The 25,174-nt window shown below is 39.2% G+C and overlaps 1 protein-coding gene across 1 annotated transcript in view; it reads right to left on the bottom strand.

Annotated features, from left to right (window-relative positions):
- Window positions 1-25,174, bottom strand: part of MET (MET proto-oncogene, receptor tyrosine kinase) — a 64,610-nt gene that overhangs the window by 18,690 nt on the left and 20,746 nt on the right. Inside the window, exons 3-10 of the mRNA XM_010220918.2 lie at window positions 21,687-21,821; window positions 20,167-20,340; window positions 14,185-14,345; window positions 13,204-13,306; window positions 12,833-12,969; window positions 11,832-11,996; window positions 10,865-10,964; window positions 2,286-2,504 (exon numbers count right to left, since the gene is read on the bottom strand). Of these exons, the coding sequence (XP_010219220.2) occupies window positions 2,286-2,504; window positions 10,865-10,964; window positions 11,832-11,996; window positions 12,833-12,969; window positions 13,204-13,306; window positions 14,185-14,345; window positions 20,167-20,340; window positions 21,687-21,821 (1,194 nt within the window). The remainder of the gene's footprint in view (window positions 1-2,285; window positions 2,505-10,864; window positions 10,965-11,831; window positions 11,997-12,832; window positions 12,970-13,203; window positions 13,307-14,184; window positions 14,346-20,166; window positions 20,341-21,686; window positions 21,822-25,174) is intronic.

The following is a 25,174-nucleotide window of genomic DNA, read 5'->3' as shown; positions in this document are numbered from 1 at the left end:
AAAGGGACAGAAGTCTAAGAAGTGGCATTCTTCAAGTTCTGATACTGGAACCAATACTGTTTAAAATCTTCATCAACAACCTGGATGATGGGACAGAATGTGCTGTCATCGGATTTTCAGGTGACATCAAATTTGGGGAAAAGACATATATTGGAAGGTTTGTCTGATGTTCAGAGGGACCATGATAAGCCAGAGGAGAAGGCCATCAGAGCTTCATAAATTCAACAAGACAAATGCAAAGTCCTGCACTTGGGATAGAACAACTCCATGCTGCAACACAGGCTGGGGACAGCAGGGTAGAAAATAACTCTGTAGAAAAGGATTTGGGGGTCTGGGGGACTATAAGGTGAAATGAGGCAACAGTGTGCCGTGGTGGTGTGGAGGGCCAACCACACGCAACAGCATTGACAGCAGTTTGAAGGAGGTGATTATTGTCCTCTGCTCAGCACTTCTCAGGCCAGATTTGGTGTCAAGTGTCAAGTTTTGGGGTCCCTAGTACAATTCAGATGGTGACAAACTGGAAAAAATACATCAGAGTCCCACTGAGATGGGACAGGAGCTGAAGCACATGATGCATAGTGATAGGATGGGGGTCTGAATTTGTTCAGATTGGGAAATCTTAATCCCTGCAGAATTTCCAAGGTCATCTGGACAAGCCCATAAGCAGCTTGACCTAGTCTTTAAGTTAGCTCTGCTTTTAAGTGAGGGGTTTAGTAGTCTGCACTTATCTTCAGAGGCTCCTTCCAATCTATAATTCCTATGAAATTAGTCTTCCTTATTTCTGACAGGTTGATATGAAAGAAAATAGTAGGAAATAGTGGAAAACCACTGCTGTCACTGCGCAGAGGTACCAAGCCATACGGAAGCTATGTAGAGATACCCAGCTTCCCATTGGTTTGCACGCCTGAACTCTATCTAGCATTTTTCCACAGTTAAACAGGAGAAGGTTTGCTCTACTTTGAGAATGGGGTGATTGTGGGACAAGGAGTTTCAAGTAGGAAGAAAAAAAAACAGACTGATTATTCTTTGAAATTTGACAAAAACATTTGTGGAAGCAGTGCAATTTTCAGGGAGTTTGACTGAAAGCCAGCATGACTGACAGAGGGAAGCTCTGAGGGAATCCTATCCCATTTTCTGCTAGCCTCGGGAGCTGACCCTCTAGATCATCTTGGAGTCAAAGATCTCAGGACTTCCAGATTTCATCACTTTCTTAGGGTAAAAGACTTTTGGCTTACAGGTCTGTATGGAGCAGCAGTAAGAAGATGATCCCAGCTTTAAGGCTGATTTTCTTCTGTAAATACTTTTTTTCTATGTGTTATACTCTATAGAAATTATAAACATTCTGTATGAATTACACATGCAGAATAAATTGTCATGAATATTCATTATAAATTATGAATATGTGTGTATATATACTTTTTCTACTGCATGATCTAAACCAATGCAGCAGTAAATTTCAGAAAATTAGTGTTTTGCAAAATGGATTTACTTTTCTTTGTAGCACTTTTATACAAAACAGACTGTGCCTGTAAAGGCCCTCCATTTCTGCAGGGTGTTTCTCTGCGCTGTGTAAGTTATTCTCAGTGCTCTTTTAAGGAGCACTCAGCATCAGCTTTGCATTTTTCATGGATCCATAAGTTTTTAGGCTACAGTGGTCACTGATCCTCTTGAGTGACTTACTTTGTGCACAGACCAGAATTTCACCCTGCTCTAGAGAGCCAAAGCCACTAGGCCACTTTTGAAAGACGTTTCCACTTCTTGCATACAAAAGCACACAAAACCATATGACAGAAAGAGATGGAGCACTCATGCAGATTACATCTTTTCGATTCTAGGCTGTTGGCCATGTTTAATCCTAAACTGACAAAGCAGCTTGTAGCAGCTAGATAAAAGCTGGAGCAGCATAGTCCCCATATTGACTTGTGAGAGAAGGAAGAAGCCCCTGTTTGATCCCAGCTGATGCCAACAGCTGCCCTGGTATATCTTCGATTTCAGCTCTTCATCTTTAAGTCATGACAACTGGGGCCGCAGAAAGACACGTTATTTAACATTAGTGCTGTCTCTTTTTCTGCCTCTGTTACCATGAGGTTTCCTTTTTATGTCTTTATTCTTTCAAAAAAAAGCCTGTTCCAGCCTACATTTAAGAGTTTGACTGTAGATGTGTGCTTCACAGCCTATTTGCTAAGGTAGCTTGCAGTGCATTTATGAATATTCTTTTTTCTGCTTAATTGATGTACAGCATATTAAATGAAAATGATTTAAAAATATATTTCAGCATTTCTTACCTTAATTTCCAGAACGTTTTGGTTGCCTCTTGAGATGAACACTGGCTTTTCAAAATGCTTAAATACAGGATTATTTACATAATCAAAATCAAAGTACAAGGAGCTTACGCCATCAAAAACAAAGAACACTTTGGTTACAAAGGGTGGATGGAGATTGAAAACTTTCAGTGAAGGAGTTGTACAGCAGATTATTTCTGAGCTAGAGCGGTGGCTACATGCCTGTAAGAGAAAGAAAGAGGTAATTTGGGTAAGTATGTGCATAGGAAGTAACTGATGAATATAGCTGTTCTTTAACAATACACATATTATGAGAAAATAAACACCAGAGGTCTTGTTCTTCTTTAACCAAAGCAAAATCCCCATCAGTGCTATACAACATTTATTTAGAGCTGGGAGAAAAGTGTAAAAACTTCATGTCAATGGTGTTTGCACTCTTGTTAAGGAAATGTTCTAGTAAACAAGCTTCCTGGCCTGATTGTTCACGGCAGCTTTAAAGTAAATATTTTGCAGATAATTAATGGAAAATTGTTTCCAAAGCCAAGGACCATCAGGATACTATCCTTTGGCTGGCCTGTACTGTGACACAAAGCAGCCATAATTCAGCCTATGCAACTGCCACATGCATTTCTTTTCATTTCATACTACCAAGGCAATAGCAAAGGATCAAAGGATAAGTGAAAACTAGGGCTAATGAATCTAACTAAAAATAGAGGAAAGCAAAAGAAAAACACCATTTACCCACAACGTGGCTAAGCCAGTATGTTTCCAGGAATGGAATACGGAATCTACAGAGGGAAATAGCACCTTGAAGTCAAAGTCACTATAGGACACTGGGCCACGAGAGCTCAGCAATGCGTGGCTTCTCTTTGAAACCATATGGGCAAGTCCCAGGCACATGGTACTGAGTGCTTAGGTACACTGATGCAACAGAAGCACATCTTGGGTGTGTGTGCTGCATTACATCCCACTTGGATCTCTTGGGACCAGTTCAACAGGCATATTAAGTTCAACAGGCATATAACCAGTTTTGCCCCTCACTTCACCTTTATCCTCTCCCAGGGCCTACCCTGTACCAAGAGGGGCCCCAGCACCCCTCACCCTCCAGAAGACCTGCTGGGACATGCTTCTGTGCTGCAAGGCTGGGAGCCCATATGCAACTTCTGGGCAGGGTGCCTCCATCTACTCATCTGACCTTGTGTCAAGGATGAGACAGGCAAGATAGACCCCCCCTCTAAAAGTCTTCCTGTGCTGCAAGCACAAGGTCAGCTGGGATTTACAGGCAGCCTAATCCAAAGTTTAGGCTTCAGATAATATGAATTCTCATAGAAGAAATCCATTTAACCTAAGTTTTGACACCCACATCTTGTGTTAGTTGTCTAAACTCTCTTCATAGTTGAAAGAAGGAAACAGGTTCACCTGAAGTGAGACTCATCTGACTTGTTTCAGACTTCAGCCTTGATTAGATTTATGGTGTTCCAGGAGTCTCTACTTCTCTCTGCTTACTATAAAGGTTTCTAAATGACTAATTTTGACTGCAGAAGCTAACAGCACATCTACAAGCACGCATGGTAGGAATGATGGGTGCAGCATCAGAAGAATGGCAGAGCAGCTCATTTTTTGATTTTTGCTCTGTAGTTCCTTAATTGTAGACACGGCTGTAGCGGACATGGTCCCCTTACAGTGGACATGGTTGAAGGACTGCTGTTCCAAATCAAGTTGCTTCAATTCCAGAAAAGCACTTCTCTTCCAGTTCTCTAAAATTTCTCTTAGTTGTTCCCTGTATATAGCAAATCTTTGACAATATTTATTACTTTTTTTTTTATTAAGGTGGCTGACATCTCACAGTAAGAATGGGGCTTAGCTTCTAGCTAGCTCCCATTGTTTTAGCTAGCTTCCAGTTTCCCTGGAAAACCAATAGTGCTTGAAGTGAATACCTTTGTGCACCTCGAGAGGGCCAAAATATTTTTTGTTTCCTTTTTTTTCTTTTCAAATTAAATTGGTTCTGATTTTAAAATGCTGTTGGAAGGAGCTGTGAAAATACTTTACATTTGTCTCTAATACATTAATAATTGCTTCAATGTATTATGCTGTATTTCAAATCAGTAACATAATGGTTCAAGTTATATATGCTATCCAGTCACATTAGCTTGAAAAGAGAGATTAAATTATCTATCTCCAAATCAGCACTTTTTCTAATCATCACAGCAAATCATGCTTTCATACATAATATTATAAAGTCTTAAATCTGCCAGTAAAAACACTTTTAAGGCTCTGAAACTGAACATTAGAGTTTTAGAGCTCTACTACAAGGTTGGCTCATCTGTGAGCTATGAGCCAAGGTCTGTGCTCAGCTAAATGGGCGCAGCTCTCTGTGATGCCAATGCAGGGTGCACCCCTGAAACTAACAGCCTGTTAAGTCCTGGCACAAATCTGGGAGTATCTGAGCATCCCCGATGACAACAACGTGGCACAGAGCACAAGGCAAGGCAGAATTTGCCTTTGCGAGACTCTAGTATTAAACTGTTATTGTTCTTGCTCTTTTGAATATCTTTTTACAGGGCATTTATCATATCTTAAGCTTTCCTATATCACATGGATCTAGAAATTCATTTGAATATTTATAGTAATAATAAGATGCATCATTAGTCTAATATATGATCAAGCCATAGTTTTCAATGCTATATGAATTTTCATGCAAAGATATCTATAACACTGTGTTGATTCTAAAAAGGGATCATAAAACATATCTAATTATAAAACCAAGTATGTCCTAAGCAATCATTATATTTATTTGATTAATGTAAATTCATTAGACGTTTTATCTACTGTAGTGATGTCCCTTAAATGAATAGCAGTGGTATTCATAACTTCGTTTGTGGCTATCTATTAGAATCAGATAGTTTACTTTATCAGGCTGGTTTCTGAAGAGGATGCTCTCAGAGAATGATAAAAATCTAATAATACTCTTTGGAGGGGATGCAATGTGACTGATTGGTAAGGTCAAGAGAAATCTTATTTGCAATGCCCTTATTGGTACATGATTTGACATGACATTTTTACCTTGAAATTGGTTTTAGCAATTGAAGAATATGATGGTTTAGTTTTCAAGAAATATTGGATTGAGGATCTATAGGAGAAAAAAAACTAATTTAATCTATTGCCTACTCAATTAAGATACTGCCTATCAACCAGCACCTTTAACTTTTATTTAATTAGGCTTTAAAATATATTCATTTTAAAAGTTTAACCTGCTTTTTTTTTTGACTATAATCTACATCTGAGGACAATAAGTAAGAAAAGATGTCAAAATTATGGAGCATTTCACGAGCATAAATAAATAATATATCCCATAGGGAATAAAAGTCCATTGCACAATGCATATGACTCATCACTTAAAGGTATGCGTTCTTGTTTCATTTGTAAAATATGACCCTTGAGGCAATTAATTCAAACTTGACCTACAGAATCTGAACTTTGGTGCCCAATTCAATTTTTTTATATCATGTGGCACAACAACAGGAAAAGTAGGAGGGAGGATCTCTGAGCTCCAAAGGTCCCCCAGCAGCTGACCCAGATAAGACGGGGGCAGTTTGATGTGTATTACAGGATCTGTAGCAGTCAGATGGGAGAAAAGAGCCAATTAATCCTTCATACAAAGTCTAAACTTTTGGAGTTCCTGTGAGGAATGAAAGATGGATGAGCTCTAAGGCAGACTGGGAAACTTTCTAAGCATCTTTGCCAAAGAATGATTTCTCTCTAGAAAAATATAAGAATTCAATCCCTATTGAGGAAAGCCCATTCAGAAGGCTTTTCAGTGTAGGTGAGAAAGAAAGACTTGGTTACACAACTGGCTTTTGCTACCATTTCAGGTGATGCAACAAATAGTATTAATTGCCGTGCAGGCAGTATGTGGTACCGGTTATTTAGCAGCGTGAGCCCTCCCTGATCACCACCCAGAGCACTCCTTTCTTGGCCACAGATGTTCAAATTCAGCACAGAAGGAAAGGCCGACAGTTTCCCTTCATGACCCAAACTCTTTGCAGGGCTTTGGTTCCAGCTTTATGCTACTGTGACAGCTCAGCTAGAGGATCTGACTCTGAGTGCCTTCAGAGGCGTAGTCAGGAAAATCTTTCACAATCACACACTCACCATTCACCATTCCTAGGGAATTTATTTCATTGTTATTTAATAAACTGAAGTTAGACACTGGTAAGTGAATTCTCAGCAGTTTAGTGGGTATCAGGGTATCATGTATATAGATTGTTCACAGAATTCAAATCTTGATAGAACATTGATATATTTAAAAAATCTCTCCGCATACAGCAGTAAATGGCATCTAGTAAGGAATTAATCAATTGCGACATTTGAAGAATTAAAAAAAATACTAAGGATTATTCATGTGACTATGTATTGAATAGAGAATTTAAAGTTGGTGGAAAGAGATCTTGCAAAGTTATAGGGTCAGTTGTTGGAGGATATACAGTAAAAGGTGCTTCTCCCTAATTTTGAACCTTGGACAATTTGGGACATGCACAGTTAAGCAATGGAAGTATATATCCAAATTAATAGTTAGAATATTTACATAGCTGCAACAAATGATCTCCAAACGACCACCTGTTTGCTATTTTGGAATCAATGAAAAGTATAGGCTTCCAAAGACCTCTAGTGCTATGGGAACAGAAGACATCTATCAGGATTTACACCACAGATTAGAAAATACTTATTTTGTAAACAGGCAGTTGCACTCAAATACTAATCCAAGTTGTGCAAAGCTTTAATACAAGCACAATACAAAGTGAAAAGATGAAAAGAGCTGCTTCCCTCCTTGTGCGCTGCACACAAGAACTGGCCATGTGAGTGGAATTGATAGGGTTAGTATATCTGTAGGCAGTATCAAGAGCTGTCAGGAAGTAGAACTTGTGCAGTATTCCCTACATTCATACTTTTTGTTCATAGTCAGAAAAAAAAGTCAGAAGAACTCACAAAATAATTAAAAAGAAATACATGGCAAATATTGAAACATATGGTTCAGTAACTTCAGGGTATCTTGCTTCACTCATGTTTGATCCACTGAATTTTAATAAGGCAAAATATATTATTTTGCTAGTGCTAACACAGAATGCAATATAAATATAATTAATGTGTGCACAGCATTAAATTACTATTCTGATGAAATTTAAGTAATATGAACTAAAAATGCTGAAGTGGAAGCAAGATATTTTTACCTTATTGAAAAGAAAAAATCAGAAATACTGAATTTGAAGCAAGAAAATGGAAAAGATCAGTTTAAACATTTGTCCTATACAAAACTGGCATGTTGACCAAAATCTTCAATTTCATTGCAAGTACATTTTTCATGAGGAGTCATTCCATAGAACATCTTTTGCCCATTCTGCCATTAACCTTTTTTATAAGGATGGGAAGAAAGGAGGCTGAGAAGAGCAAGCCCCTTCAAAGCTTGTAAGCCTGTTGGGATCCCACCGCTTGGGAGAGCAGCCCTTGCTTGCAGTGAGACCCTCACATGGCTCTGTGCCCCAGTTAAGCCTGGCATTACTAATTAGGGACTTGGAGACTGAGATGACAGGAAAAGAAGTCAGCTCTTTTACATCACTTCAGGTTAGACAGATGAGAGAAGATCATGGAGGCAACGGGAAGAATGGGTAGACCTCTAGGAAAGAACACATGGGGAGTTTTGTTTTAACTGGAAATGAGAAAGGCTGAATCACAACTTAGTGCAAGTACGTAAAATTAACAGGAGAGTTGGGTGATCAGTTTGTTGAGTCTAGCGAAAGTTAAACAACAAAATGGCTAATTAGCAGCTGGGATTTGGGTTAATTATTAAAAAGAAATCTTTCCAAACCACTAGGTAAGCAGGTAGAGCAGCTCTCTCCAAAGCTTATTTAAGGGACGCTGTGAAAATTCTTTCACAACAAGCTTTAAAAACATGTAAAAACTCCCTAGACAAATATCTGCCAGGCAATGGTCTGGGCGCAATTGGTCCTGCCACAGGGAAGCTGGCCCGGCGAGATCTTTGTGCTCCTCCCAGCTGCACTCCCCTTTGATGCTCTGGATGTGCTTCAGTGCTGGCCTCAACTTTCCCAAGAGCCAGAGTTTCTGAATGCTGACAAAAGCAGCTTCTTAGATGAGGCTGGTGAGAGAAAACTATGAAAAAGGGCTTTAAATTACAGTAAAATATGACTCAGCTAACTCTCCTGTCCCAAACTAAGGAGGTGAGAAGGGTATGTAACTTCAGCTGCAAAACTTAATCATGTTGCACTGCTTTGTTCGTCTGCGTTTGGTCTGTTCAGGCCCCAGCCTCTTGTCTCCTTTGCTCATATGATGGCTGAGCATTGCAGTGCTCTGGATCTGCACTGACAGAAGAGCAACAGTTCCTCATCACTGTTTGTTTTTGTAATGATGGGAAGAAAATCTGATTTTTGGGGGTGCTAGCATATAGGTACCAGTCTCACCAGTGCAGGATGAGGAATTCTGCTTCACAGGCCTCCACCGGCAATTTTTTCAGGAACACGGTGTAATCTTGTTTTGTCACTATTGAATCCTCCCCTTCTCTCTCAAAGCAAATAATTTTCCTTGAGAAATAAGCCTGAGGTCAAGACTAATGGCAGAAAAAAATGGCAAGTAGATCTGGGCTGCCACAGAGGTAGGGAAAGCCACCGAGTGTCAGTGGCACACTTCAATACAGCAAATACATTAGTTGGGCAGCATTAAAGTATAAAATCGTTCTGTTTATCATCTATTTGAGGTTATATTCTATCTCTTCACAAGGAGAAATGAACATGTGTACAGGTACTTTTACACCAGAGCAGATTCTTACAGATGGGAGAGCGACAGTGATATCTTGGTGGAATATAGCGACCCAATATCTTTATGGCAATCGAGGGTCAGACCTGCCTCTTCTGGAGTACTGGCAAGCATCATGCACACTGCAAGGTACTATGAAATGCAAACGAAGAACAGTTAGGAAGATAATTCTGATTATCTATGTGCATGTCACTTTTCAAGAACAAATTAGAAGGCAGGATGACAACAAATCACTGTTAGAAGGAAAGGCTGCTCCCCAGTATTTGGGGAGCAAGAACTTGATGGGAGAGAGAAAATTCTACAGTATGCATTGACTGGATGTTCCAACCCTTCTGGGCAGCACACTTAGTTCTGTAAAAATTCAGATCCTTTCTGATCTGTGAAAATCTTGAGGAAGCCTCTGCACGAAATGTCTTCATTGAATTTGAAAATTATGACGTTATTAGATTTTCTCTAGTATGTATTCATAAAAGTCAAATTCTAAGTTGTGAATTTCTGTAAGTACCAAATATTGTCTGCATTCACCGACAAGGCATTTGCTAAGCAAACAGTCAGGACCTGAAGAGAAGAAATTCTGCATGTTCTTCCAGGGCAAAAAGCAAAGCAAGTGAACAGTCCTTGAAAGAAAGCTCAAATCTAGGCAAAACAAAATCTAGAGAGCTGATTTTAACAATAATCTTTCACTTTGTTTCGTACCATGTCAGTAGTGCTGAAATCCTAATAAATTCTGTGCTTAGTTGACTTCACTAAAATGCTTTGCTTCCTAGCTGTAACATTGAACACCACAATCGATTGCAGGGCACTGATTTTCAAACTAAAATCTGTACCCTTTAAATTACAAGCCACGATCAGATCCATCTGAAAATCAGGTCCTACCACTTATAATAAAAATAGGATTATGAAGAATATTATGACCTTGAAGCTATACAAGATTGCTTAGAATTTAATAATACAGGAAATAGTGCACGAATATCATTAGTAATTAGCTAAGAACATGAGCAGTAGCATAGCACGTTATAAGGAGTGTAGGTAAATTTAGCTTCAGGTAAACTAAATGGACCTTACAGGAAATGTCAGAGGCACGACAAAGGTGTAGGCAAAAGCTGAAAAAATTCCAGCACCAAGTAGCCAATAAATGTAATCTTTGCCCTATAAACATTACAGTAGATGTCTGACAGTTTCCCATCTGTCCCATGAGTCTATGTTTACCCAAAGATTCCCAGCAGCAAGTGCCCAAACCTTTCCTAAAATTTAGTAGCTGCACTTTGCTAAGTTAGGAAGAATTTGCCCTAGCAGGTAGTTTAATAACAAACAATTCTTTAAGATAAAACTTGCTCCCAATTTTGCATAATACTTTTCCTCTTTGATGTTTATTCCATTTTCTTTCTGTATCCACAGTCACCATCAACATGTATTTCCTACTACATATATTCCACTTGAATTTAGCACGTCTGGCAAATCTGGCACATGTATGTTGCATTGTTCTTTGTTTACACATTGTATTTCAATTCCTATATTGTTATCTGATTCTGTGAAAGCTTGTTTTCCTTGGAATAGACTCCAACAGGTAAAATGTGATTTCCAATTCATTGTTGAGTTTTGCCTGTGCTGTGAAACAGCCTGTGAAGAAAATAGCAAAATGTCTGTGGAAGACTCTAAGTTCCAGGCAAAACCAAAATGATTTCACAAAAACTTCTGTGCCATTCTGGACACAAAGATGACAAGATAACAGATTGTCTTCTCCAAGACTGACTCACCACAGAGAAGTTCATTCCCAGTTTAGGTACAGTAATCACCATCTGAGGAAAGCACACTGAATTCAAGTTGATTCCCTGAGCTGTGATTGTACTTCCGCCACTAGGAAAAATTAAAAATAAAACCAAAAAGTGTAGGATAATAATACCGCTTCCCTAATAAGCTTAATTACAAACAGTATTTCAAATAATATTTTAAAATAAAATATAATATAAAAGCAAAATTGGGGATAGATAGGGTGAATGCCAAATGCATTGTTCTGAGCAATGGGATTTTTTTTTCCGATTTTTTTCTTGGAAAAAAACTTCATACTTGAACAACCAATCATGTAATAAAATTAAAGAAATATGGCATGTTGGATATAAAGGAGTACTTTTTAAAGAATGACGTATACTTGTCCTCAGCATTTGCTAACTTACTTAACTTCTTGCTTTCACTGGTACTGAAAAAAGGTGTCTTTTTTACTGTTGACATTTTTTTGGCAAAGGCAGATGGTTTGGATTAAAGCTAATAAGATCATAAATATGTCACTTAAAAACACACCACATATATATACGACCATACATATATATTCATAATATTTATGTATGCTGGATTTAGGCTGTTTTAAAATCCATTTGCTCTCCTGAGTACTGCAGCCTTGTCATGCTAAATGATTTTCCTCACAAATCAGTGTAACGTCCGGACACAGTAGCAGAGACACACTTAGCGCTACAGTAGGTAGATCTCAGCAGGACATTGCAGGTACACTCAGCAGCAGCTAGGAGTTAAATCACATAAAATAAAGAGGCCTCCTTCCCCCTTACTTTTGAAAGGAAATGATCTGCCCTCTGCAACTCCACCATAATAGAAGCAATTGCCACAGCAGATAGTGATAAAAATGCAATTTCTTTCAGTAGATTGCTGTGCAGCGTAGCCGCTCTTCCTTCATCTACCGCTTTTTTATTCCCGTGAGAAACCTCTACTCACCTAAGAAAAGATTTGGCTGGGTGGATTTTTAAAACAACAGGGTCTTCTCTATATGTGAAATGACCTTTTGCGTCTCGAACGGCTTCGTCGATGGCCACACGCACGCGGTACTCCTGCGGGATGCGCTGCGCCGGCGTGTAGCACTGCACGGAGCTCGCCGACACGCTGCAAGCACACAGGAGAGCTCAGCACGGCAAGCACGCGCTCCCGTCAAAATGCCAGCTTTTCAGCAAGCCCCAGCCCCGCGCACGGACTCCCTTGTGAAAAATGTCATCAGGTCCCACGTTATTTACTCATACACAGAACAAAACAAGCACGGCACCATGCAGAAGCAGTGAGGACGCTGCTCAGGCTCAGCATTCATCTTATCTATCTGTGTTGTTCACACCTTGCCAGGTGTTTCTCCCATGCTGGCCGCCTTGGCCCCAGTATAGAGCAAAGGGAGCTGCCAGCCAGCAAGGATGAGAGCGGCTGCGTGCTTAGGAATTGGCTTTTTTTGCCCTAGCTGCCAAGGGTAACTCCTCTTCCTACAACCCAGGCTGTTTCCCTGCATTGCAAAGCTCAGGGAAAGGGGCTGGTGGAGATGCGCTGGCGTTTGGGATGCATTCTGCACCTGCCGAGGGGCAGGCAGTGGGGAACCCGTGTCATCCTGTTGTAACCAAGACCAGGCCCAGGAAGGATTTGCATTGTGGGAAAACGGTTAGCAAATTCTGAACATTTCTGTGCACTGAACAGAGAATCTGTGCCTATTGTTTAACATTTATACTCAGGCAAGAATCAAGGTATGACCGCACAGAGCACGTTGAGGATTCCTAAATGAGCTACTATGTCTGCTGAGGTCAGTACAGAAATCAAATAACTAATTTTCAAAATACATTATACATACCATGAAGAAGAACCCCTCTGGTTTGTACTGTTTTCTCTTTTTTTTCTTTTGCACAAGACATTTAATCAAGCTCTTTCAGTACTGAAGATAGAAACAGTTTTTGTGACCACCTTACCTTTTCAAGGTGCATGGCTTCTCGCCCACAAAAATCCTTCGAGATTTTCCACTGTTAAGATATTTTCCAGTTAAAGTTAGTAATGTTCCACCAGACTTGGGGCCATACGTGGGAGAAATACTTGTTATTATAGGATTCTAGAGGGAGTAAAAATAAGAACAGTGGATTGCTAAATTACATTTCCATATTTTCAAAACACGAAGAAGAAAAATTCTAATGCACTTGCTACACTTTGATGAAGTAATAGTAAAGCAAACAACAGCACAAAATATTACCATTCTGGTTTAGGCTCATGAGGAACTTATTCTGTATCTTCTCCTAATAAATAATGAAGCTAATTTTGATATTAAAGTTTTAATGATAGTGCTTACCACATAAGAAAAGGTATTGAATAATGTTTTGCCATGTCCAACAGAAACACTACTGGATATATTAAAACTTGTGTTTTTTGCAGCAGGAACAGTACACTCCAGCCTTTGAAAAACAAAGAAAAAATGTGTTTAAATTTTTTTTCTGCCTCAGTTATTTTGTGATAAAATAAAACCACATTAACTCATAATAACAAAGGATCCATGCTAAACATATCATCAATCTGTGCGCGTCATAGGCACTTCAGAAATAACAGCTAAAAGAACTGTGATCTTCTACTATCATACCAAATATAAACACTAAAGCACTTATATTTAGCCAGAGAAAATAATTTTGATGTATCAAATGTATTTTTGAAAAAAAGAATCATTCTAAACAAAATAAATACCTCACATTCATATAATGGTTGACTTGTTTTTTGGAATTTTCTTTAAGTGCCAAATTTCACAAAAAAACAGGATAAGGGAAAAAGTGTCATACAAAAAATGTATAAATTTAAATATTACCAAAACTGATGTTTATAATGTGTCAGTGAATTACATTGCCTGTATATAGTCTCATATATGAGCTGTTCTCCTTAAGTCATTTGCTTGAATCAAAACTGTTCAGAGCAGCTGCTAAGAGTCAGCTCACTGCTTATGGACGGTGACATTTTTGCTGCTACAAATGAAGAGTGACCATGGTCATGACTCATACATTGCTTTGCTACTGGATAGTCATCTCAGCTTAAATAGTCATTTAAGCTATTATTCATTTGTCTTATACACATATTTCTGAGGAGAAGGAGAGGCGGAGCTGAGGGGCCTCCTGATGACAAAAGACCTGTCCTGGGGGGTCTTATACCAGAAGTTAGCTCCTCACCTATCTCTGTCTGAAATTTAAGAATTAAAGGATATTTACTGACCAACTTTTTATATCATTAAAAAATCCAGAGCACATAAAGAATATCTGTACAAAGTAACTTCAAACTTTAAGTTTCTTACTTGTTTTTGTTGCTAGATTTTGCTTCCAGGGCACAAGTTTGTCCTCCAATATGGACTATTGTGTTTTTTAATTCAAATCTATTATTTTTGCTGAATCCAAAGTCCCATCCACACACTGTCAGTTTTGTCCCTCCTTCTAATGGAGCGCTGCTTGGGAGAATCTGTTAGGAAACATTGTGTTGGTTTCAGTAGCTTTTCTAGAACTTCAAACGGAGCTAAAGAATGTGCAAAGGAATAATTTTTAAAAAGCATTTCTTCTGGTATAGTATATCCTACCATTCATCTTAATTGTTCTTCACCTTTCATTTGTCACATTATGAGCTTTCTCTGACAGTAGCAATAAATAACAAAACCCATACTTGAAAGCTTTGAAGGATAGTGTTTAGGGGCACTGAACGAGCTGTGCATTGTAATTGTCTTTTAAATCCTGCTGTTTTTGTCATTCACATCTTATTTCTAGCATGTTAAACATACAATGTGCTTATTTTGTTAGAAACTGAACACTGGACACAAAAGAACTCCAAAATGACCATTTTTTGTCAGCTTGATGAAAGTCGGGTTCAGAGTGAAGAAGCTTCAAAGACACTAGAATCAGATATTGCATCAGCTGTGATAAAGTTAATATGACTTCTGCTATTCTTTCCTTAAATCTTTCACATTTGGCCACCTCTAATACTGAGTTAAAAATAAAACATCCCCCAGAAACACAGAGACAATCTACAAAGGAAATGCTTTTTTTTTTCTGTATATTGTAAATGGTGCTGTAAAATATAACAATGGTGGGAAAAATGTAGGAACACTATAGAGGTCTCACAAAACTCAGCAAAAGTACTGGTCAGTGCTGCCAGTAAAAAAATCAAAAGACATTGGCACACAGTTTATGGGGACTTTTAAGACTTTAAGACTGCACAAATTTGCAAAAATATTAGTACTACTGGACAAACAGCAGAGAATGAAGACAATTTATGTTTGTGATCATACTGTCTCGGTGTCTTGGAATTAATGCTTTAGTGATAATAATTTTGCCCCTAAAATGCAATACAGCTGTGCTTTTCAAAGGACCCTACTTCCTTTTCAAGCTGAAAGGAAAGTATTTGAGAGATCCTTGGCTATTATTTCATCTGGAAATCCAGTAAGACAGGCACATTTCTTTTCAACTCACTGTGGCTATACTTGAAGACTTTCACAAATGAACTATTGTGGATAGAAAGGCAGTTGAAGAATACTTCAAAAGAATTATGCCATATATTCTATATGGGAAAATTTACTACCCCCGTTAGATACCAGACAAAGGATCTGATCTAAAGTGTACTGAAGTCAGTAGGAATCTTTCCTACTTTAATGAGCTCTGAAACAGGTCTCCAGCAAAGAAGAGGGAACATATGCAGAAATAGTCCTTTTTGCACAAATCCTGTAATAAAATGGAGAGATGCCCCCCAGCCTGCTGCCACGCAACACTGAGGCCAGCAGTGGGGAGCTTCACTGCCTTGTGTGGAAACTGTCTTGTTCCCAAGTTTGCATTTCTGTATTTCTATATCTTCAAAGTCTGCATTGACTTTCAGATTTCAGTTTGCCACTCTATTTAGTAAGGCAGCATCTATTTTTGGAGTAACAACATCCAAACAGAAACTGAAGCTGCTCTGTGGGGGCACAAGCTGTCTCAGTTTGTACAATAATACTCTAATCTGTGGCGTTTGAAGAGTCCGAGTCTTAGTCCCTGCTTTAGCAAAACAGGGGCATTAACATCAGGCCTTACAATGCCATGCAGAATTGTAAACCGAGGGACTAAACTGGTTTTGAATGATCTTATCTGCCAAAAGAGACTTGTGATAGCAGCCCATGTGCCTTAGCTGAAGGAGAATGAATGCATTTATTGCATTCTGCCAGCAAATGTAGGCGGTAAGACTTCCAAGCAGATAGCAAAAAATAAACCAGACCTTATATTGTTGTTTTTAAGCTCTACAAAGAGTCCCTGCTCATGTTTTCATTCATTTTCTTATTTTTGTTACATTTGTTCTGTACCATGAAACTACCAAAAGTCGAATCTGGTTTCCCAGACTTTATCATGGAAGACTGAGCAAGAATGAATAGTGAACAGCCTAGACTGTGAACTGAAGTGTTCCTAGCCATCATCTCTGCGCACGTCTTTTATAGAGTGTGCACATGGCACAGCTAGTAACAGAGGATAAACAAGACCTGACTCAGTTATAAATGCTCCGAAATTCAAGAACTGTAAATTGCAACTTTCTTGAAAATTCTCTACAGCAGGGAATCTCCCCTGATAACACGGAGTAAGTCCCTTTGCAAGACCTGAAGTTCTGTCTGACCTTTGTGTTTTCTGGACTTTAGGTTAAAGGAAGCAAAACTGTCATCATCTTTTAAAAAAAAATTAAAACGATGTGTTTTTGCTTTGTTTATGTTGACAGCTTTTATGTTAACATCTACTCACATACTTTATAAATTGTTGGAAGAAAGTATCTATTTATTAAAGTTTCGACAGCCCATTCATTTTAATTAAGAAGCAAGAACATGTTCAGGCCACACTTGAAATTTCCAGCAAAACCTCCAATCTAAACAAGCAGCAGAACGCCTGATGTTCTTGATATTTCTCAGATAAAAGCTAGCTAAAATGACTCACTTTTAAAAACAACAACAAACTATGTCAGGTTTTAACACCACAATAAAGTATCAAAAGGCAGAGCAATTTATTTTCGCTTTTATGCAGTTCACCTTTCGGAGTGACCTGAATTCCGCATACAGATGACTGCAATTTGTTTCATTACTGTGTGAGCTCTGACGAGACTCATCCAAGTCCCCGGCTCCCTTCAGCGCTGCCTGCTCGGGCTGACAAAACGCACGGCGCTGCTGGCGCAGGCCGTAATTGCGAAGCATTTGGAGAGGGCCGCCGTGCCAAGTGGGCAGGGTTGAGAACAGGACAGGAGTCTCTCTGTGGGAATGAGGCCTCTTGGCCTTGGAGACATGGTCCTGAAGTGCCACATCGCCTGCAGAATAGGGGGGACGGTGCCGGCACTCAGATGGACGTGGGGCCTTGAGCAAATGGATGCCCTGCAGAGTGCTATGAGGAGGCAAGCAGCCATGACCAAGGCTCCAGGGTGCTTGAAGCAGGTGAAAGGATTGAAGGATCAACAGGGCTCCAACGAAAAATGCTGGATTTCTACAGCAATCCCCTTAAGAAGGAAATCTCTCTCCTCTTTTTTTTTTTTTTTCCCCACTGTAAACACTACTCCATGTAATAGTCTGGGAAAACTCTGTTGAAGACCTTGAGGAACCCTATTGAAGACCCTCAGAGAATCCATGTGTCCCCTTCAGGTTAAAGCTATCATATGACATATATTAAATAATCTGGCCCTCTGAAATCTACAGCGTATTTAGGGGGTTTAGGGCTGAATTTCAGACACCAGTGAAGCAGGTCATCCTCTGTTTGTTGGAAACAAAACAGGCTTGTTTCTCATATTTTATGCATATGGGTTTAAAGACAGATCAGAAGATGATGAATAATCTGTTTTATATTTTTTTCAGTAATAATGTTAAATGTCATGGTCCAGCAGAGCATGAAATCTGTCTTAACAGCTAGCAATCCAAAGGGATTTAAGTACTCAGCTGCATTTTTTTTTCTTACAGACCTTCTAGAAACAACTTTCAGAAACGTGGGCATGCTGTAATTCAAAACTGCAGGAGATTCTCTTTGAGATCTGCCAGAGCCACAGCTTCATATTTGTTCCAGGGGCAGGAGGCATATGCGCCCGAGCAAGATTGGCTGAGCTGCACACGGCAAGGGGAGGCCCAGGAGATGCAGCCCCTTGCTCTGCACTGCTCCCCAATACTGGGGACATGGACACAGGTCCCTCAGACAAGACCTTCCAGACACTTTGGAGGGACAACTGCCTCGAGACGGCATCACTTGATGCAAGCATCTCACGTGGACTCCAGACATTTGCTTCGTTAAACTGCTGAGCACACACACACACACGCACACACACCCCTCTCATTGAAATTAGAGAGGACTACAAGAGCTTAGCACATCTGAAAATGAGAAAATAAGCAGAGCCTTGGAAATCTTTTTGGATGCACAGCAACATATAACCACAGCACTGAAGCTTTGCCAAGGAAAAATGTTAAGGGATGCTGCTCATGCTCTAGGGAAAATAGAATAAACTATGAAATAGAGTTGTGAGTAGTTTGGTCTTACAGAAATAGGGGGAAAAATATTTCTGGACAGTGAAATAGGACCTTTGTATTTTAGACTCACTGATTCATAAAAGTTAAGAGCAGAAAGGACTACTTTGCTATTATAGCCTTTTTGGAATAACTGTGTTCTTGCATAAAGTAAATGCCAACTCTTTCTGATTTAGTAATTTTTATGTCCTTTGGCCAGCTGTAAATGACAACAGAAAGCAAGATGAACACACACACATACACATGCACACACTCACATCTTTACATCCATTTTGGGTTTGATTAGGTTTTGATTTGATTCCTATTAATGTTTCATTGTTTGTTCATTGCAGTTGGCCTGTGTTGGCCCTAAATTTTGTATCTGAAGCATGAATATGAAAAGAAAAAAAAACAAAATCCTGTTAACATATGTTTCTTGATTACTAACATAATTTGAATGTCTTTCAGCAGTTCTGCTTGGCTATTGTTTAAAAAGTTGTTGTACATAAAATCATGTGCCTCATTTAAGGAAAACATTATTTTATTTCAAAGGAATTTCTGTCTCAGGCTCTCTCCTAGAGGTTAGCATTCAAAGTTTCATCTGTTTATAAGATGGATACCCATAAAGAGTAAATGCATTTTAAACTACACAGTATAGTTTAAATACATTAAGAAAAGTAAATGCATACAAGTGCTACCAGAAAGTTTTATGTTTGTTCTTCTCACTGTTTACCAATCCACAAACCATTCCATAAAGCTAGGCCTTCATCATTATGTCACACTTAACACAAAATGATCTGGTTAAATGCACAGTCAGGCAGGACAAATCTTGCATTAACCATAGCTAAATGAAAACAGCAATGAGCTAGTCTGGGTCTTTGCTCATCCATGTACTTTTTTTTTTCTCGCACGCTTTTCATCCTTTAGGGGCTTTCACCAACTGAGAAGCCCACAGGAACAGGGAGTCAAACTGGGGGAAACGCCACGTCCAACAGGGCAACATTTTGGTTGACAGCTCTGTTGTAGAGCTTGGGTAAGCGAGAGAGGCGCTCTCCCACACAGTTAAATAGGATTCCTTCCCCTCCTGCAGGAAGCAGCACCAGGTTAGCCTGGCACAGGCGCAAGGATCCTCCCCGGCGAGAGGGGACTGAGGGGGAGGATGCTCCTTCTTGTCGCTCTGCTCTTCCTCTAGCCCGGCTGGCTCTGACCCAGCATGTTTTCACACTGCAGAGTTTTTGCAGAGCTGGGTTTTCCCGCAGAGTGCTGGGGTAATGGTTAGCTGGACTAGTCTGTAGCACGTACCTGGGCTGGCATCCCATATGGTGGTGGTGATACCCCTCAGGGCAGGTCTCAGGTGAGACCAGCATCTACTTATGGACAGTGAAGCCGAAGGGAAGATGAGGGAACACATAATTTATCTCAATTGCATAAAAATGAACAGAAAACATGTGGACATTCCTCTCCTTTGCTTCCCATATGTCATTTATGCTTGTTGACTGACAATATCTGAGGTCACCTTTTCCTTGAGAGATTGGCTCTCTCCCATCTCAGTAGTGTCACAATGCAAGATTAAAGCAGCAATCCAAACAACCACAACATGAGCCCTGCTTGTCACGACAGGCTTTCCAACCTCAGGGTTTATGAGGGGAAGAAAGCAGACTGCAGAGGTCCTCCAGTTCCCAGGAGGACCTCCACACACCTTCAGCAGGTACAGGAGGCATTGCTACAGTCTCCAGCATAGTATATATATGAAATCATCTGCGCATTCGTATGTCTGAGACAAATGTGAGAAACACATCATTTTACCTCATAAATTCTAGGCAAGCATGTCTCCTGGGTCCATGTGCCTTCAACACACTCTTGAGACCTTGCACACCGCTTGCTGCACCAGCCACACTGCATGAAGGGAGGCGCCAGAAGGCACTGGCTGCAGGACTTGAAATGCTCACAGCCTGGTCCGTTCAGTGGGATCTTAGTTATCTATTGATGGAAAGAAAGGATGCATAGATAACGCACACACAAAATGACAAGGAGAGTCTCTATTTATGCAACATGCTGTGATACTGCTCAGATTTGAAATGTGCAGGTCGCGGTTCTCCTTCTCCTTAGCTAGTAATTACAAGATCTCGTAAGTAATTTAACTGACATGATTTAAAATTCTCTTGGGAGAAACCCTAAAGGCATCTTAATGTTATATACAGTTACTACCAGCATCTGGTGTTTACAGCAAGATCGCATTTTTGGCTGATGGGAAATGAAAAGAGCAGTGTGCACCTCCCAATTCTGCACTAATTCTTGGACAAACAGTGTATCTCAGTGTCTCTTTGTTCATGCATCTGTAAAATAAGCATGATGGCTATTTGAGCTGCGGAGAAGCAGTGTTAGTGTCTATGACACACTTAGAGCACATGACTGCAAGTGCTGTTCTTTAACAACTACCCTAATCAGTAACCTTATTATTTAATAATTACTTAAAAGTATTGAAATAATGATTGTAATAGTTACCCTCAAAATGTGATAATTATTTTACTCAGAATTTTAATATTAGTTACGTTACTATGCAAGTATATCATACTTCTTTATACATCAATACCATTCTTAAATTTATTTTGAATGTGCTTCAAGATTATTCTGATAAATAGCTCCTACATTTCTAGTAAATGATTAAAAGCTGTCTTTACTGAAGCCTGATGTATTTCTATAAATTCTTATAGAACTCAAGGGGTCCAATTATTGCTTACAGTTATAGTTCAGGATTATCTATAATATTATCTGCTAATGCAATCATGTTCTAAGCATCTATAATGTACAGCCTGCATGACAGCAGCATATTTATGACATCTCTTCATCTTTTATTAGTTCTTTGTAAACTAGATGTTAAAGTAATCTTAAAACTATGAACTGCAGCTTCAAATAGACTTGCACACACACATCCCTATTTAAATAGTTATAACATCATGACACAAACTGACAAAAGCCAGGAAATGCTGAACACCATTCTTTCCTTACGCCACTGTGTGCTTTTCTTTGCAAGCACTTGAATTAAGGACAGGGTTTCAGCCTTATATTTGCATTTCCTGGCTTTTGTTGGTTTATATCATTGTTCACGCATTATTTAAACATTTCTCAACATTATCTGTTGGTTTGTTTAGTATTAATCTGTAGGTTTGTCCAAGGAAAATCCCTCCAGTGTTCCCAAGGGAATGGTAAGGCTGAGAGGTTGTGGAACATAAAGCAACCTTCTGAATAGTTGCTATTATTGAAAGTTGCTGCTCTGAATGGGGCTTTACATCGCGCACAAAATGATTAGATTATGAACCACTCACCTTTTTTCCAGTCACTACCAGCGTGTACCCATCTGCTACTAACGATTGCTCGACAACGACTTGGGGAGAGACGGGGTGGGAATCTAGCTGAAAATTGACATGTGGAGCTGTGGCTTCTGAACGGGAAATCACTATCTAAAAAAGAAAGAAGCCCTTAAAATCAACTGTGTACTGTTCAGCATTCTCATATTCCTGCTACTTTTCTGCTTGCATTAATTACTTTGCATTACATTGCATAATATTTTGCATAATTTTCCATCATGATCTGATTAAACCTTTATAAAATCCACTTTATTTAACGCAGCAAAATCATGTCTGTTGGAGGATCTCAAAATACATCATACTTAAAAAATATGGAAGGAATCATTGCATGCTTTCTAGTCTTTTACTTTCAAGTATTTATAAATCATCTGTGAAAAATAAAGCTGGGTCATTTAGTTAACCTTGCTACATTTAAGAGAAAAACAATTTTATCTACAGTGTTTATTTTAAAGAATCTTAAACTCCAGGCCTTAGAAGGTTAAAGATATTTCCATTTATTTTCATGTTGATCCTTCAGTCTGGAAAGTAAAATTTGCCTTGTGTATTTGATACTTATGAATTTTAAGGTGGGGAAAGGGAAGGAGGGTGGAGTACCCACTAGACTTGCTGCAATGTTATATTGCTATGTATTTTACAGCGTGATGTTGCTTTTGGAATGAACATTTAAGCAGTAAGGAAAAAAAAAAAGAAGACTTAGGAGTTGCCAGTATCATCTCCGTTTTTAGGATACCAAACAGCATCTACCAGAGAGAATAAGGCACTCTTGTGGATTTAATACAATACAGTCTATAGCATGTGTGAAGTCAAAGAGGCTTAATTGGTAGGACAAGCTCCAAGGGAATTGCTAATATGTATGAAGGAGACAGAACCTCTTTGGTCTTTGGAAACTTAGGAAAGTTTGATCTTTCAGAGACAAATCTGATGCCCCAGAGAAAGCCTATGTATGTATCTGAGGTTAAGACCTGCTTCCTGCTTCCTTCCCTGTTCTTCCTCCCCACCTCTGTGTCCATATGGTCCCAATCCCAAGTGGGGGAGGCCACCAGAGCGCAAAGTTTTGGTTGTTGGGAGGTGCAGGTTTTGGCTGCTGGTAGTATTACAACACAGCAAACTTGCTGTTCTAGATCATGCTCTTCCTGAATTCTGTAGAGCCGGGCATCCAGGGGTTCCTTCAAAACCAGGGAGAGCCAGAGGCTCCCCCAGGACACATTCCAAAACAGAAGCCTAATTTAGTTGTCCTGAAGCTCCCTCACAAATGCCCTCTCTCTGTCCATTGATTTTAAGAGATCTTAGGAAGATTAGTCACACTAGTATGAAAATCCCCCACTACTCATCTCTCTGCATCTTGAGTTACCTAAATACTTCTGAGAATTTGGGCCTATTCCTGCGAACACATGCTTAACTTTACTACTGTAACTTTGTTGACTTTAATGGGATGAGTCATGGCTGTTAAGCACAGGCATAAAGCATCTGCAGATTGGGGTGGATATTTGATAGCAAGATTTTATAGGCTTGGGTCTGTGATCCAGGAGGATGTGCACCCAAATGTGATAGCGTCAGGCAACAAAGGCAGAGGATTGTTTACATAAGGGAAGATCATGTTCATGTTTCAAAAGCTGCACCACGTGTAGTTTACTCAAGGAATTTAGATAATCAACATTTGTTGAGAAGTTGAAATTCAATGGAGTTCATTATTTAAAAAGATAGAAGTCATTCTGGAAATAACTTGCATGATATTTAATTTTTTACTATAATGAAGCTTTTCTTCTGTCTCCTAAACTAGCATATAGAACAGCCAGGACATTGACTTACACAGTTTCACTGGCTTTCCACACTGCCAAGGTCTTTCAACAAGATGGCTGACTCCAAAACTAGATTTAAGGATGCTGAAATTACAGCTGATGTTTTGCTGTAATTCAAAACTTAAATAAAATATATGAGCAGGTAATTCATGGTGATAAGTGCTTCGCATCTCAGAGGTATTTGCACTTTGGAGTTACAGAAAGCTTTCCTTTAAGATGAAGCTAGACATGTAAAAGAATTTACTCTAGGTTTGTCTTACATTATAGAAAATAAGAGTTTTTAAAAATCAATAAGGTCTGATCATTTTTGATGACACAGAGGAATGGTCTCTGACACAGAGTATTAGGGCATGAGTTTTTATATTCAGGACAATGTAAAATAAAATGAACTGCAAAGCTGCATGAAAAAAGCTTGATTAATGTTGGCATTATGGAGAGAGGTAGTACCACAGCTGCAAATACCTTTTTAGTTGATCATTAGCTATGTCTCATCTCAAATACCCACTGCTATAAAATGCTAAGAATTCTTTTCTATCATTAATCCAGGCTTCCTCTTGTTGCCAAACATTCTTTCTGATTGAGCCACAGAGTTAACCCTTTAAACCTGCCTTAGTTGCAACCTCAGAACAATACTTGAAAATTTGGATGTCACTTCTACAATCTTGGAGAATTATTTGGAGCTTTAAGCACTGCCTGACCTTTATTTTACTGAGGCTGATAGTAAAGTCACCTGCTCAAAGCCCAAGGGAATAGACTTTGACCTCGTGACATACAGGAAGCTTGAATTACAACTCCTAACTCAGTTGGAACTATGGAATAAAAGACTTTACAGTTTGCTTAGAACTGATACACTAGTCTGCAGTGTTGCAGCAAAACACCCAAGATGCAGAAATCCTCTTTCTGGCCTATTTAACCTTTGCAGCTTTTGCATGCATCAGACTAGTCCTTGTAATTCTGTATTTTTATCTGACATAATTCTGAAGAAAAGACAATTTTAAGACAGGTCAGAAACCTGTGTTATTTACGGGGGGCTGGGCTGGCATGCCTACTGTGTGACGTGACTCTATGGAGTTAATGGAAGTGGAATTCCATGGAATTTCTCTTTACAAAAACTATAAAGCTAATCGTTCTTTTTTATTATTATTGCTTTTTTACAGGTTAGTGAGAATTCAAGCATCTCTCCAGGGCATATAATCATTTAAAGGATATCTGTGTGTCTGAACTCTAGGAGACAGGAAAGAGGTAAGGTCTTGTGGAGATAAATAATTGACTAAAAGAGAAGAAACAAGTTACAAGTTGCCAGAGGTGTTTTCTGCAATGGTCGGTGCTGGGATCTGTGCTATTAAACATATTCATAACTGAGTTGGAAAAGTGAGTGAGCTATCCAACAACAAAGTTTGTTGATAATCTGAAGATATTCAAGGTGAGGAGGACAAACTATGAAGAATGGGAAAAGGACTTCTTTACAAGACAGAGTGTCAAGGCAAGAAAATGGCGATGAAATACAATGGAGAAGATAAATTTAAGGCGATTCATGATAGATAGTTCCATGAAAGTATCATCTCACTGTTCAGCAGCAGACCAAAAAAAAAAAAAAAAAGGCAAATCAAAAATTCGGTGTTATTAGAAAAGAATTACAGAATAAAA

Source organism: Tinamus guttatus, unplaced genomic scaffold (assembly GCF_059628265.1).
Source record: "Tinamus guttatus ecotype Peru unplaced genomic scaffold, ASM5962826v1 Tinamus_guttatus_pri_ptg000018l, whole genome shotgun sequence".
Taxonomy (NCBI): Eukaryota; Metazoa; Chordata; class Aves; order Tinamiformes; family Tinamidae; genus Tinamus; species Tinamus guttatus.
The sequence above is the reverse complement of the archived record's forward strand: the minus strand, read 5'-3'. Positions and strand labels throughout refer to the sequence as shown.